At 32.4% G+C, this 16,830-nt stretch overlaps 1 protein-coding gene across 3 annotated transcripts; it reads left to right on the plus strand.

The window, feature by feature from the left end:
• Positions 1-437: 437 nt before the first annotated feature.
• On the plus strand, positions 438-16,326 carry LOC144844886 (annexin-B12-like). Of its 3 annotated transcripts, XM_078701994.1 has the most exons (16): positions 438-1,002; positions 1,177-1,254; positions 1,609-1,695; positions 4,066-4,424; positions 4,766-4,846; positions 8,498-8,587; positions 8,976-9,122; positions 9,499-9,580; positions 9,857-9,951; positions 10,482-10,595; positions 11,228-11,318; positions 11,844-11,980; positions 12,707-12,896; positions 13,336-13,394; positions 13,877-13,999; positions 14,655-16,326. In XM_078701994.1, the coding sequence occupies exons 1-16, from the start codon at positions 453-455 to the stop codon at positions 14,712-14,714; spliced, it is 2,343 nt and encodes a 780-aa protein (XP_078558120.1). In that variant the 5' UTR covers positions 438-452; the 3' UTR covers positions 14,715-16,326. The 3 variants fall into 3 exon arrangements, with proteins under 3 accessions (XP_078558120.1, XP_078558121.1, XP_078558122.1); XM_078701995.1 differs by lacking the exon at positions 1,177-1,254; XM_078701996.1 differs by lacking the exons at positions 438-1,002; positions 1,177-1,254; positions 1,609-1,695 and adding an exon at positions 3,125-3,234.
• Positions 16,327-16,830: the final 504 nt, after the last annotated feature.

Genomic DNA, 16,830 nt, shown 5'->3' on the forward strand with positions numbered 1-16,830 from the left:
TATATATTTTTATTTTTATATATAATATATTTTTGCTATCTATACATTCATAAGATGAAAAAATATCTGAAAGAATCCTTCTAAAAGTCAAATTTAATAATAAACGATCATTTATTGCTGTAAATTTATTTTTCCTCATTTGTCATATAGGTTTACCATCGTCAGAAAAATATGAATAGATATAAGATACTTAAGCCACGTGCAACCGAGCAAGAATGACATCATCACCAAACACATCTTCTTTTCCGATAACCTTTCCTGATGAATACGATCATTTTAAAGTTTATATTTATGTTATGATCGATTTGATCGCAACATAATCTAGTTTATAGTAACCTCCTCAGCTTTTTCCAATATTTATGTTGGTTTTATCCTACTTTGCAGAACTTGTTTCATCAGTATTTTATGTTGATTTTATAATTTGCAGGTAATTCTGAGGTACGAAAAAGAACATGGAAGTGACTTTAGTGGAAAAGAGCAATTTGTTAAGGGCCATTACTTATGTTAAACAGGAAACCAATTCAAAAGAAAAGGACATTTTAAGTTTGCTTGCTTTTGAGAAAAAGTTTACAAGAAGCAACATACTTGATTATTTTGAAAAATTGATGAATCACAATCTAATTACAACTCAAGATGTGTCTCTGATGTATGAGATTCTACTTTTGATTGGAAACAAACGCCTGTGGACATCAGTCAGAGAAAAACTGGTTGCTGATAACGGAAAGGTTCCAGATTATAAGTATGATGTAACAAAGGAGTCAAAACACTTTTCTGACTTTCGTCTCGCATTGATTGAAGTTGGACTTCAATTTACAGGCGATTTGACAAATTTAAAGTTTCTGTATCAATTAAAAGAAGATCTCAGTTGCATTTGGAAAGTGCTGTTACACCTGGAAGAGAAGGTGATATTGGATAAGTCTGATGTGGCATCTTTGAAGGAGTTTCAAAAAAAGCTCAAAGAAGCTGGTGACTTCAGTGGATCAAGAACAATTGGACAATATGGTAGGCTGATAATGATCACTTTTTTTTAAATAAGTTAAATGGTACAAAATGAATATAAATTAAATGAATTTGAATAAATGATTGGAGTTAATTGTTATTCAAAACAGAAGTAATTTTGGTAAAAGTAAGATTTTGCTTGAAGGCAATTAATGAAACATACGGTACTCCTTTCAGTGGCAAAGACATTTGAAAACAGTTCTAATTGTGTTATGGAACCAGTAAATCCTCCTTGTCTAAGTCCGAGAGAATTGGGTAAGAATATTAATTATGCCCATCAATATGTTGGAGCTAATGTTTAAAAACAGAAGTCATTTAGGTGTAAAAGTAAGTTATTGTTGTGATTTTGTTTGAAGGCAACCGATCAATTAATGAAACTATACCTTTTTCAGTGACAAAGAAATTTGAAAACATTTCTAATATGATAGAACCAGTAACTCCTTGTACGTCTCAGTCCGAGGGAATTGAGTAATTAGTATTAATTATGCCTATCAACATAATTACAGCTAATGTTGTTATTTAAAACAAAAGTAATTTAGGTGTAAAAGTAAGTTACTGTGATGTTGTTTGAAGGCAACCAATCAATTAATAAAACTATACCTTTTTCAGTGGCAAAGAAATTCGAAAACAGCTCTAATTGTGGTATGGAGTCAACAACTATAACTGCGACATATTTCAGTCCAACGGGATCTGGAAGTAAGTATGGCCTACCTAGAAAAAATAAATTCACGGAGGAGGTGTAGGTGTTTTTTTTCGATCCGTCGACAGATTTTATCCTCTATAGTAATTGTGTTAAATAATAATTCATAACAGTATGTGGTTTGATAGACAATAATCAAATTTGTTACATGATTACATTTATTAATCAAAGTTAAAATAACGTTGACAACGTATCTTTATATAATGATTAATCTGATGTCGTACTGCTGTTTGTTTTTATTTTTTATTGATTGATTTATTGTCTCAATTACTTTATCTGTTTACTTGTTAATTATATTATTTAGTTTGATAGGGTCTTATACGTGACAAGAATCATTATATTCTTCTAATAGGCCTATAGATCCTCAATGATATTGAAATAAAAATAACCGTTGACGGAAAAAACCCCGTTTCATTCAGATAGCCATTGGAACAACGAGCACTTCTTCAATCCGTAGGCACTAAATTGACTTTTACAGTCAAAGTAACTTCGACGAAATACCATAGTGTTCGAAGAAATAACATATGTCTGTTTTAAGCTCTTTCCTTCTCTCGAAGTTATTCAATAAATCGGTTTAACTTGTTCTGCGTTCAATAATATAAAATGTGACAGGCATAGCGGTTGAGCCACACACGTTGGACTTGCCGTATTGATGTTCGATGTTTTTGCGGAAGTGGACGGAGGTGGTGAACCGTATAAAAACAATTATGTCGTCGTATGTAACACTACTGATATGTTTTAGATCAGCTCCGTTCAACATCCACGCTTCGATGTGTGAACGCATAGCTAGTCAAAAATCGGGTTACCAATTTCTGGGATTCAACTCTTTGGCCTTGCTCATTTTGTGTAAGTGTCAATTAGACCTAAATTATGATAGGCATAATAATATGCTGTCTGAAAATTATTCCATTCTTACTTATTCGTACAAACAGATCGGAGAATTTTTACTTTACTATGTTCACGGTTTTATAATTTATAATCATTATTGTCATGCATCATGGAGCATAACAATAATAATACTTTGGAAGCTACACTTTTTAAAAGAAAACTTAGTTATGTACAAAATACAAAGTAGTACAGGATTTAATAACAAGGAACTAAGAATCATTTCCATTGTTGCTTTCAGGCTTGATAGCGTCTGTTTAATGGTAATAACGTATTAACGCAATTTAAATGCTATAGGCCTACTTGCGCTTTCAAAGTCTAATGGTTCAAGTAAATATTTTTCTTTAATAATTTGAAAGTCAGATAGAGAAGATTAGTTATATTATACTTCAGAAGAATAATAAAGCCACAGCCATAAAACCAGAGCCATTATAATTATTTAATATTATAAATAATAATTTGGCTCTGATTATTTAGAGATAGCGCCCTCTATCTATATTGCTAAAACACGCCCACTTTTTTCTTTTTAATCATCATACCTATTTTTGTATGTTTACGTTACGGCGCGCCTACTGTAATATTAGCCTATTTTGGGTACGGTCTGGTGTCCTAAAAATCAAAGTTTGTTCTTTCTAAAACTTAGGGCCTAGGTAAGTTATAACAACACTTTAGGTCCAGTTTTCATGTTGTACTTCAAGAAAGTATTTAAAGGAAAGTGAGTTGTGCAGAGTGAGAGTGTGAGTAGCCAGGGGCCGGGCCAGGCCTCCTTCCCCTAGCCTAACCTATAGCTAGTCTAGTACTACTAGTACTAGGCCTAGGCCTAGCTAGCTAGGCCGGCTAGGCATAATAATTACTAGGCTTGGGGCCTAGGCAGAACCAGCAGTAGCTTCACCATCCATCATGTGATCTGTTTGATAGCATTGGAGGACAGACCTAATCTAGAATAGAAGGCGTACCTGGAGCAGACATATGTATTTTCTGCCCAAAAAACATGAAAAATTAAAATTAAAAAATTTGAATTGATTGAATAGGATAGGCCTACTGTAGCTAGGCCTCCTCCCTAGATAGCCTAGGCCATTTCAGAGTTTTAATAAAGTTAATCACTAGAAACACTGTAGAAATTTAAAAAAATGTTTTCAAGGCAAAATAAAAAGGATTAAAATCAACCAAAAACTAATTTGATATTTTGTTGCTTTAATTTACAGTTTTTTCAGGTAAATAATTTTTCGATAACAATTTTGGTCAAAGTGAATAACTCTGTAACATAAAAAAAATGGCATATTCAACAAAAACATTTCAACAAAATCTTTAATGATGTGATAACGAATTTCCCAAATACAAAATTCAGTAGTTTGTGAGTGATGTGCGCCGAATGATTTTTTAAAAGGAGAGGAGACTTTGTTATTATAAAATAAAAAATAGAAAATTCCAATTATGCCTTTGATCAACTAGGCCTATTATGTTTTTTTTTTCATTTTCAGATTTTTCGTTTGATAGTAATATGAGCTATCAATACCCCGGTAGCGGATACCCACCAGCAGGAGGGGTGGGCTATCCCCCAGCAGGAGGAGCGGGCTATCCACCAGCAGGAGGGGCGGGCTATCCTCCAGCAGCTGGTGGATATCCACCACAGGGAGGAGCAGGTGGATATCCTCCTCAACCAGGGTATCCTCCATCAGGTGGTGGCTACCCACCACAACAGCCTGGCTTTCCTGCTGCTGGTGGATATCCACCAGCAGGAGGTGGTTACCCCCCTGGTCCTAGTGGCCCTCCTGGAGGTGGGTACCCTCCTCAGGCTGGCTATCCACCACAACCAAGTGCTGGATACCCACAACCTGCAGTAAGTATGTTTTTAACTTTATCTCATGAAAGGTCTTTCTTTTGTTCATCTAACCTTATTGCTCCATGAATAATTTATGTGGTGTAATAATCAGCCCTAAAGCTCCCTTTGAATTATTTCAGTATTCAAATATAGCACAGTGTTTTACGTATGAAAATGTAAAATAAATGAATTTCTGCCCAAACTTGTACACTTTTGTTAGCTTCACCATCCATCATGTGATCTGTTTGATAGCATTGGAGGATAGACCTAATCTAGAAGGCGTACCCATAGCAGACCTGTACTTTTCTCCCCAAAAACATGAAAAATTTGTTACATCCATACTTCTTATTATACTATAGGGTGGCATGCCAACACCAGGAGGAGGAGGCTATCAAGCAGGGGGTGGCCTTCCATACAACCCAAGCCCTCTTGGATTTGCAGTAAGTAACAACATATTACAACTTGATAAATATTAAATACATTTTTATGTCAAACATGAATTACAAAGTATAGGAAAATTGCCATCTCCAATTTTATATTGGAGATGGCATAAAACGATGTGCCCATCTTTTCATAATAATTTGTTGTTAATTGGTCAGGTATTTTGCTCTATTTGTAATACATAAATTGTTCTTTTATACTATACTATGTATATTTGAGAAAACTAAAACCTTCAGATCAATGTTGTTGTCGTCAGTACTAATAAGCACTGGAAGTAATGTACTTTAAAATAATTTTTATTTTACTTATTTTTTTTCACCTTAAGCCAGTGGTTTATGTATCATTGAATAATCTTAATATTTAAATTTATTAATTATTTTTATTATCATTCTAAAGTTTCATAGCAAAAATTATGTATTTATTTTTAATTTTACTTTTTAAATGTTCCACAGCCAATACCTAACATTAACAATCAATATGTAAGTTTAGTTGTTTAAGATGTTTTTTTGAGTGCTTGAATGTGTTCTTCTTTCTTGCTGAGTTGCTTATTATAACCCTTTTCACACTCAACATTCCTATTTTTACCCTATTTCTTGGGCTAATGTAGCATAGTCTGACTGGATGGAAACAAAGCTACATAGAATATTGCTTACATAACAAGATTAGGTGTAAAAGGATGTTGTATATTTTTAATATGTTTTGTTAGTGTTGTGCAATTCACAATTTTAATTATTAATAAAGATAACTTATGCTTTTTAAAATCTAATCTAATAATTATTATTATCTTATTAATTACTTGTTTGTTTTATTTTCATTTGTTTGATGGTTATATTATAACAATAGTCTTCAACCAGTTTTGCTATCATGAGCATACATTGTACGGAACATAATCCCTCAATGATCCTCTCGCATGAATTTAAAAAGGAAGCTTATCAAAATCATGACCAGGGATACAGTATGTATTGTTAAAAAATATGTTAAAAAACATGGAAATAATAAAAAAAAATAAAATAAATTTACACTAAACTATAAATTATAAAAATATGATGAATTTGAGTATGATAAATTATTTCTACTCAATAAATGTGTACAGTATGTCATGACTCATTGTCATTCACTAACACTATTAAATGATTCCCTACTGATTATAATCTATGATACAAATTGCTCAAAGAAATATGTGATATTAACATTTGAGGATTATCATAATAAATTTATTATTAGCATTCATATTAAAACAAGTGGTTTAATTTGATGAAAATTAATGTTACTTCCAGACATTTGTAATAACAAATATTAATATTAGTATTGCATTAAAAAATTGGAGCAGATCCAGTGCTAAGGGAATATGCTAGAAATCTCTATTGTCAGACTATTAGTGCTCACTGTCTTCTATTTAAAAAATACTGCAAGATCATTTAAAAAATAAATAAAAGACCCTCCCCTAGTTGAATTTACGTAATATAACATACATTTCCATTTTCCTTGATTTTACATATGAAAATAGACTTTAAAATTGAGAAAGTGGTTGTACTTAAATGTTGTTAAATATTCAGAATCTCATTTATAAAATGAAGTAACCTTGAAGTATTCTAATATCACAGAATATGTAAATGACGTAATCCTTCAATCAATACAATATCTGATGCAATATGATAACAATAATCAAAAAAAAATTTCATTTGTTATTTGTTATTTGTATTTTATTATTCATTTTTATTTGTTATTTTTATTTCACACTTTAGAAAGAGGTTTCATCGCATAAGAATTATAACAAATATTTGCATTCTGTTTAACTATGTTATTTTGGACTTTGTATGATTGTGATTACTTTGTCTTTGTTTGTGGTTGGCCATGGTGTTAAACGTTGCTCCTTGTTTAATGTCACAATACAGTGTCCACCTACAGTATATCCCCTATATGCTGTATTGAATAAACGCCTCACTTTAAATAAACACCCTACCACCCATGCCCCCCACCCCCTTGAGTAAAAGACAATCCTTTGGAATATATGCCCTAGCACGTTTATTTTATCCTTGAATGCATAATTTAAACAATATTTGTAGTTGAATTCTTTGACTTACTTCCATGATCTACAATTTATCAAGCATTTTTATACAATTTTTTGATGTATTTTACCACTTCTTGATTTAAAAAAAATAAAAGCCTTCTTTTAATAAACGCCTCCCTCAAATAACCCCCCTACCCCCTCCAATAAAAGCCCACCTAAAAACCTTCTGAAAAATAAACACCCTGGGGCGTTTATTCGAATAATGATAGTTATATAATAGGGTTGTCTCACAATTTAATTCTACAAGATGGTTTATATAATTGAAAGTGTCTAACAAATGACCTTTGGCCAATAAGACTAATATCAGAATAATTAATCATTTTTCTGACACGGTAATATTTACCTATTAATTATGTTGATAGTATTGAAATCAAGTTTAATTAATCTAAAAAAACGTAATTAATCTGTTCATTCATCAAGTTCATTTGTGATTGAATGATGTTGAGGGTTATTGAATAGTGATTGTGATATACTGTTAATATTGCTGATACTCAAAATTGACAGTCAAAAGTATATGTGTTTATTTTTGCTGCCTTCAAAGTTACTATTTTTGTTATAATTGTTTAATTTTTGGGATAACTTTTATATTAAAAAATAATTTATTTTATGCAAGTACTATTAAATTTGTAAATAGGGATTTGATATAAATTATATTCTAAATAATCATGGATAGATTGTGTGGGACCTGATCTATAGAATTTTTCTGATTTCTTGTATGCATGGAAGTGCAATCGTAGGTGTGGCTAGTGGATTATTGAACTTTGATAATATATTTAGGAAGGAAATTGACAATTATTAATTATAGAAATGTACATGAATTTAAAAACATTTTACAGTATATTTACAGTATTTCCATAAAATTGATATTGTTTAAAACAATATTTTTTACTTTTTATAATTTGTTAACAATTTTTTTTAATTTACAAGCACAAAATGTAACATAAATTAATTAATTAAATTAAATGTGTTATTTTGTCCACAACATTGATTACTATTTTTTAAGTGATTGTATTTTATGTGTTTATTTTTCTTTTTTTTGACAACTTATTCAACAACAACTTGTTCGCTATGTGTTTATTTTTCCTTCAATTTAACATTTTTATTTGTTTTACACAATTTTTTATGTTTCATCTTCAAGGTTTAATCAATTAATTATTATAACTGCCACGCTTTGTTCTTGCCATTATTTTGTATGCCAACTAGAAGGCTACTGGATTAATTAGTGTATACACATATCAATTAGTGTTGGGAAGCGGCTGAGGGTGGGGCAGGGAAAGTAGACAGAGTAGGTTGGGCATGATTCAATTTATAGAGTTGTTTATGAGCAGAGAACTGATCATGTGTGGAAAAGATTCTTCAGTAACAATGAATTATTGTTCATAATTGTCTACGTAGTGGTGTATTTCTTTTGAGCAAAGAAAACAAAGCTGGCTATTGACGTTGTGATGAGAACTGGAGCTAATTTATCACTGTGGTCCACCAGACACAGATCGTAGCGCTTTTATACTATGTTACTACTAAATCAAACCATGCAAGAGCATTTTGAAAAATTAATTTGTGTAATTTTTTTATTTTCTAGGGTGCAGCAATGGCAACTACTGCCTTTCGTCCCCAGCATTCACCAGGGTCTACCATGCCTATGCCTGCTCCTGTACCGGCTGCTGCACCAGTAAGCTAATTTCTTTCTTTATGAACAGTAAACTGATACTAAATGATGTATGAAATAAATATTTGATATTATTAGATTAATTTAAAATTCCAGTGGTCCTATTCACATTTAGGCTAAGATAAAGATTCCCCTGTGTACATATACCACTTAAGGAAAATCGTTAAATATTTATAGACTTAAGTGAAATATTTACTACTGTACATATTTAAATATCTCTCATCTACAGTAAGGATAATTGCTGAATACAGCCACATTAGACTAACAATAAGATAAACCTTGCTTGTAGCATGGTTTTGACTTTGATAATTACCTAGCCCAACATTTGTTTCTGTCCCATTATCGATTTAGAATATTTTAGTTTACAAATATATATTGTTTTTTTGTTCAGTACCAACCACCAAGCCAAGCCCCACCTCAGCAACATTATCAACCACCACCCAGTCAACAACCCAGCCGACATGGCAGTCAACATGCTAGCCAGCCTCCATCCAGTCAGATGTCAAATATGTCTATCGGTGGATCGTACCAATATAGGGTAAGAGTATTATAGTATGTGACTATGTACAGTGTAATGGTAATTGTCTCAAGCCCTACTCTTCATATGTAACAATGTTAAAAAGATGTATTGCCTCCTTAGAAGTGTAATATAAAGTTTGATATTCTCTGTAGGAAATATTATTTTTCTCAAGGGATTAACGTGTCTTCATTGAGAGATTTAAACCTAATAGAAGTCGCTTTTCGAAGCACTACGCTTATGTTCAAAAGCGAAACCAAATAGCACTGACTCAGATCATAGACGGGCATATTCAGGTGTCAAACGCCACATGATTGGTTTCAACATTTTTTGTTCTCAAATTATCATATTTTCAAATGTAATAAAAATGAATATTAATCAATTATCTATGTTTTAGGGACATGGAATTGTTAAAGACAAACCAGGCTTTGACGGACATAGAGAAGCCGAAATATTACGCAAGGCGATGAAAGGCATAGGTAATACAATAGTCACTGTAATTTGTTTCATTTTCTTACAAAAAATGAAACTTTAAAAGAATGTTTTTGAAATATAGTATGCTTCACTTAAAATATTGTTTCTGATTATTTTTTTGATAAAGTGCAATTTTACAATTGTCAAGTTTAGTTCAGCATGATATTATCTCTGAAACATGAGAATCAGTTACCTCCAATATTTTGCTGTGCCTGTCTCACTTATTAAAATTATTATATATCTGTTTAAATTAACACACTGTGTTTCTCATAAATACTCAGGCACAGATGAAAAGGCAATTATAGACGTACTCACTAGTTGTTCAAACAAACAACGACAGAAAGTTATTCTTGATTACAAGACCATGTATGGAAAGGTAATTATTTATTTACTAATTACTAGCAAAGAACAGAGGTTTCAAATGTAGTTTAAAACCTTTCCAGTACCATTCCTATCATTTTGATACTGCATGTGTATGAATGCGTGCAATAGTAACAGTTTTTATAATGAATAAATGTACAAATTCAGCCAAGTGGGGAATTGAGACACCATTTTGGCTGCCATATTGTATCCTGAATTTATTTATATATGATAATGTATTTTCCCAGTACAATTGCGGTCATTTTGATATCCCAAGTTGATTTCCCAGTCAACAATAATGTCACGTGGCAAAAATGCAGAGAGCTGAACGTTCATTAGAGCACGTTAATTATCACCATTAGATATCACTTTTTTGTTAAATAGGGCTAAATCCAAACTACATGTGATGCATAATTGACCAATAGAATCGTAAGAATACAATTAGGAGTGTTACAACAAATGCATGTATTTCTCTCTCTCTCATAATATTACATTGTATTATTATTGTTTATTTTTTTCAAATTATATTATTATATTTGTTAAAAGGATCTCATCAGCAACTTGAAGGGAGAAATAAAAGGCAAATTTGAAGATGTTGTTCTTGGTCTTCTACAGCTACCAGCTGTCTTTGATGCCCACCAGCTCCGAAAAGCCATGAAGGTATCAAAAATGTCCTCATAACTCCTCCATTACAGCTTGCTATATTTAGGCAATTGTGCAAAACTATGTACTTTACAATCTGTCATTTTGACTAGTAAATTAATATTTGAAAAATTTATCTTTGCTGAAAATAATCCAAAGTACCAAAAATAGAAATCCTGTTGAAGAAAAAGTTTGAAGAGATTTTTTTTTCATTCTGTTATTTAATTAAACTGTTTGATTAAATTGTTTTATAGTAAGTAATTTGGCCAATATTTTGATATGTAGTTAGTATTAACATCATTTTGATTGAAAAAAATCTGTACTGTATCTCATTATGACTTCTATTAAAGGACCCTTTTGACCTTTGTGTCAGACAGACGATGTTTTTTCATACATGAAACTAACAGAATCTGTACCCTTTTATTTTTTAATTATGGATTTACAGCATTTATGAAGTTTATAAATCAAGCAGAAGGTCCGGGTTCGAATCTTGGTTGGGGTGACTTTTTCTCATTCTCACAGATTTCCTCATCTTTATCGTTTCAAATTAATTAATTAAATTTCAGTATATCACCAGGCGGGTTAGAATTAATTTCTATGCCTATTGTGTTTATATATATCTCATTATAAACAATTAAAATATTTAATAGGGTGTTGGGACGGACGAGGCTGTTCTCATTGAAATTCTTTGTAGCAGAAGCAATCAGCAAATTAAAGAAATCAAGGAAGCATATAAGAAAGGTAAACTAACCAAATTACCATCACCACGATAATAACAATGCCTTTTAGAAAGTAGAAGCAATAATATTTTAAATACAAAGACAATCGAGGATCTTACCTTCATTCATTAAAACAGAAGTGAAACATTTAACTACAAATTACATAATGTATTGAGAAATTCTTCAATAGAAACCAATACAGTACAGTCGTATATAAAATAATGAATATGGCCAAGTCAAGTTATATAACAATCAGGCTGAACAAAATTTAATAAATTAATATAATATGAATTTATACCGTTTACATCTTGACTTAAATGCCAATGGTTAGACCGTGCCAAAAAGCGTCACTCAAATTTTGGCAACCAGTTTTTTTGTCATGCAAATTATTCAGGCATACCATTTTATAACACAACTATTTTTGTTAAAGATGAACATAAAATAATATCTTCCAATTGTTTATGGGTGAAATAAACATGTTTGTCACATGATACAAAGTCAACCAAGACATTTATTGTAATATTAACATTTAATCATATTTTTACAGAATTCAAAAGAGATCTTGAGAAGGATATTGTTTCAGAGACGTCTGGACATTTCAAGAGATTACTAGTCTCCATGGTACAGGGCGGTCGATCCGAAAGTTCACAAACTGATACATTCAAGGCCAAGGAAGATGCAAAGGTACGTTCATGTAAATAGAAACATTTTCAAATTAGAAAAGGTAGCCATAATAATATTTGTTCTTATATAGTGGTTATTGCACAATGATTCTAAGCACTTCACATGATTACCTCGGTTAATTTTTTTGATCAAACACTTATGGAAACATACTTTCATAATGCAGCTAGTAATCAGCACAAAGTTGTGTCTTGATCTAACCGGGTACTCATTTATACACCTGGGTGGAGAGAGGCAAACGTAAGTAAAGTATCTTGCCTAAGGTACAAGCAATGCGACGAGAGTTGGATTCGAACGCACGATCTCACTATCTGTAATCCAACGTTCACACACTGCGCCACAAGCCATATTTTCTTAATCTCTTGGCTATCATTTTATATCTATGGTATTAAATCATTGTTCTTTCAATCCCATGGTCACATGTTGATTTTGTTAGGTTAAGTAGTGGAGCTGTAACTTGGTGGTTAACAAGCTTACTTTGCAATCCTAAGATCCAGGGTTCAATCATGACCTAGTGGCAGTGTTATATATCAATATTGTTTCTACTCCCCTTCCTAAGCTTCAGATGTGACGTTTATAAACATGATATAGTTATCTATCCTATAATTGTCATGTTACTTGCTGTTGATATGCATTTTTTTTAAAAAGGTACTGGTCCCAGAATTTGTATCGTGTATAAAATATTAGCACTACAACCATAATAATCATTAATAACTCTTTTAATAACAGGCCCTCTATGAGGCAGGAGAGAAGCGATGGGGAACAGATGAATCAAGATTCAATGCCATCTTTGCATCCCGCAGTGTTCCTCAGTTACGCTTAATTTTTGAAGAGTACACTAAAATCAGCCGGAACAGCATGGAAGCAACGATAAAAAGTGAAATGTCTGGTGATCTTGAGAATGGAATGCTTACAATTAGTGAGTCCTTTGTTTAATTACAAGCAAGTAGCTAGGATTTTTACAGGGGAGTTCTTTTTCCACAAAAATCATCATCGCAGGCTATTAAAACAGATTTAGTGTGAAAAAAAAACCAATTTGTTGTACAATGTACATTTGTATATTATAAGTCTAATCTCTGTGTGTGGGGTCTTTGTTCAACCATATACATCATGTAGGAATGTTGTCACTGGCATTACATGTTTCTTTATTGATTACTATGCAAAAGCCATTAGTACATAGAGTGCATGTTAAAGAACTTGGTACACTATTCGAAAAGAATAGGGGATCGTTTCCTGGTGTGCTGATCTGGTAGGCGCTGGCTGCCATATGGGTCCGTGGAGGGCATAATACGAATTTACCCAGTTCCAGTTAAACTTGAGGACCAGTATAAATACCTTTATATTTTTTTTTTCAACAGTAAGCTGTGTGAGAAACACGCCTAAATATTTTGCAGAAAGGCTTTACAAATCAATGAAGGTAAGGACAATATTCATTATGTTTGTCACCTATGTTTTGTATTATAGTATAAGTGATCATGTCGAGATTATTTTACTGCAGTTACTGCAGTACATTTTGCATTTGTTAATGCAGTAATGTATGAAATTACTTTTCAATGTAAAGGTTTATGAGATCCTATCCAATAATTCATTAAACAGTGTATATACCCAAAACAGTGTGCTAAATAATTGACTAAACAAGTTAAAGGATAAATAAAATTTGCTGTTACTGCAGTAGAATGATTTAATATGACTCCTAAAGAAATAGGTATACAGTTTTAAAATTTAACATTATTGATAATTCATATTCTTATCAGCAGCAGCATAGAAATACCTTATTAATCTAGGGATCTATACTAGGACACAAACATTTCAAAATCACTTTATATATAGTATTTCTTGTTAATCAATTTTGCATACTGATATGGTATTAAGTTATATGTATTCCTATATTTTTTGCAGGGACTTGGAACAGATGACTCGACGTTAATAAGGTGCATGGTGTCGCGTTGTGAGATTGATATGGTAGAGATCAAAGAGGAGTTCAAACGAAGTTACAAACAAACGCTAGGTCGCTTCATATCTGTAAGTATACATTACACTGTACTTCATCTCTATTATGTCTGACAGTTTCGACTTCAGTGTGACACACCACCTATTTCATCCTTGGCATAATCACCAAAAGAATTAGTAACGTTTTATGTACAGTATAACCTATTTCAGCTGGTGATTTGTCTAGACTTTTTGACTTTGAGTTAAGAGTTCAGCTGTAACATAGGAAGTGTTTCTATATATAGCAGGGCTCAATATTTGTTCGGCATACAATGTCTAGTAAAAATGACTCCGGGCTAGTCAACCTAACTTCCTATAAGCTTGCCCAGGTGTCTAGTAGGTCGTGGAGTTTGGTTCGAAATGACCTTTGTACATGTACCAGCAGCTCAGAAATTGTTGTATAATATGCAATAAAAATTAGCCAATTAGTGCACTTGTGGGCTAGGCCTATAAGTAACTAAAATTTGAAAAATCATGCCATGATACAGTACAGGAAAACGCCTCCTTACACATTATTAAGGGGACACTTTTCTATATAATGAATGAAGCGCAATGTTTTAACACTATGGCCAATCCCTATTCATGAGACATTCCTATAATGTATTATACAGTAATACTGTGTATATCATAAACGAAGGTTCTCTATATATATTGAATAATACCATTTTGTTATTTTCTTTTCTCTCAGGGTGACACTTCAGGCGACTACAAGAGAATATTAATAGCGTTAGCTGGTGGTGAGAATTAAATACTTGAACTAAAACCTTAAAAATCTTTCATGATTGTGAAAAATAGTGATACAATAGTGGTGCTGGTTGTAGAAGGAAAAAACCTGACTATTCTCCTTGTTTTTTAAACTAAAGCTAAAACCGTCTGTAAATCAGATTATAAGTGGAATTGATCTTGTTTAATCAGTATTTTTGAATGAATGAATGAAATCAGTCACATTTTACTAAGCACATACACTACTGAAGAACTTAACTAAGACCAATCTAACAACAGGATGCTAAGCTCCGGAGATCAAAGGGTTTTTCTGTGGCTGTAATACGATCAGTTTCACGCCCCTTAACAGACACTGCGCGCCGCGGAGAATATGTACATAGTACAATACTGTTGGTATTTGTCGCAGCCAGACATAAGATCAAAGGACTGTTACAAGTTCCTATCCTGGCAAGCCGAGCTCAGTGTCCTGTTAGATTACCTTGCTAAGACTATTTGTATGAGTACGAATGAATACCAGATAGTGGTAACTATTCCAATCCTAAACAACCAGGTTATTCATGGTATATCATGGGTAATATACAGAAGATAATGACTGCATGTCCATACTGCAGAAAACCACTTGAAAATTTGTTAAATGTTTAAAATGCAGTATAATATAAATGTCAATGTTAAATCAGTGTCTGCCAAATATTCTGGAACAATTTAATATTTTTTGAAAGGTTGAATTCTAAAAGTGTCAGTTTGGTAGGTTAGTGTTTTACAGCTAACTATGTCGGTTGGTTGGTCGGTCGGTTGGGTTGAGCACGTGACTGCAGCCATGTATATGCCCTTGTTTCATAAGGTAGTGGTAGCCAATCCAACCTTCACTATCAATAACAGCATACAGTAACTGCATGTTTATAACTGCATGAGACCAGTTAAAGAGAGAATCTATCTGTATTATACACACTCATGCTTGTATGTAGTGCAAGTAGTGACGTCATATTATCAATAATCTTCCAGAATAATCACACCACATTGTTTTAGTTTAGCTTTCCCTAAATGGTAGTTTTAGTTTCCTAAATGATAATGAAACAAGTAAAATTGGGCCATAGTGCATTTTCTTATCTATAATATTAGATGTAACTTATAATTACAGTACAATAAAATTGAACAATTATTCGAATTTTTATATGAGAGTATTTTCTATATAGCCTTTTTTGAAACTGATAATTTAAAGACGTTTTATTGTGTTTTATATTTATATTTATCAGGTATTGAGCTGTTATGTGTTGAATATCCAAGATGTGATTTTTAATTAATGTGTAGTTAGCATGTATTCAAGATTTCTAGAAATATACCTCATTATGTTATGGTAGAATTAGTATCTAGTGTAGATTAATATTTTTTATTACTCGGATCATAATGATACGTTTGTACTGTATCATATCGGCAATTCGATTTTTGGCACACATGGCGTTTCATACGTATATTACCTGAGCTCTAGCGCCTCAACGTTTGTCGAGCCGATTTTGATGCAGTTGATTGATGGGTTGTCAGTCATTGCATTTATTGCGTATGTCATATTACATTTATTTGATTTGGTATGTCCATGTTTATTGTATTGTATAGTGTGGTGAAATATATTCCAGCTTCTACTACAGTGTTTGTGTTACTTCTCTTTTTTCCGTAAAACTCTATCTACACTATCAAATTAGTTTGACAAAGTGATGTGCCTAAATATGGTAGTGATATGCCCAAATATAATAGTGATAATATGACATCACCATGTCCATATATGGGAACATTTCACATTTTTTGTCGCATAAAGTTTGATAGTGCTCATTCACATTGAGCAAGGATTCAGTCCGGTGGCCAGAGAAAGCTCAGTGTGAACGTAGCTTTAGTCTGTGTAAAATAGTAAATTTTCATAGCCATCACCAGCAACCTTCTCCCATAAAATAAATAAAAATAGAAAACATAATATTAACTGTTGGATTCGGTATTGATGACTTCATATCAATGTCATTGTTGTTATAATCTTTTGTTGTGTTACCGTCGTCGTCATAATCATCATCATCATCATCGTCATCACTGTGACAATCAAACGCACTACATCATCAACACCTAGAGGCCCTTATGATTGGTTCCCACTAGAGACG

Source organism: Antedon bifida, chromosome 6 (genome assembly GCF_963402885.1).
Source record: "Antedon bifida chromosome 6, ecAntBifi1.1, whole genome shotgun sequence".
NCBI classification, from domain to species: domain Eukaryota; kingdom Metazoa; phylum Echinodermata; class Crinoidea; order Comatulida; family Antedonidae; genus Antedon; species Antedon bifida.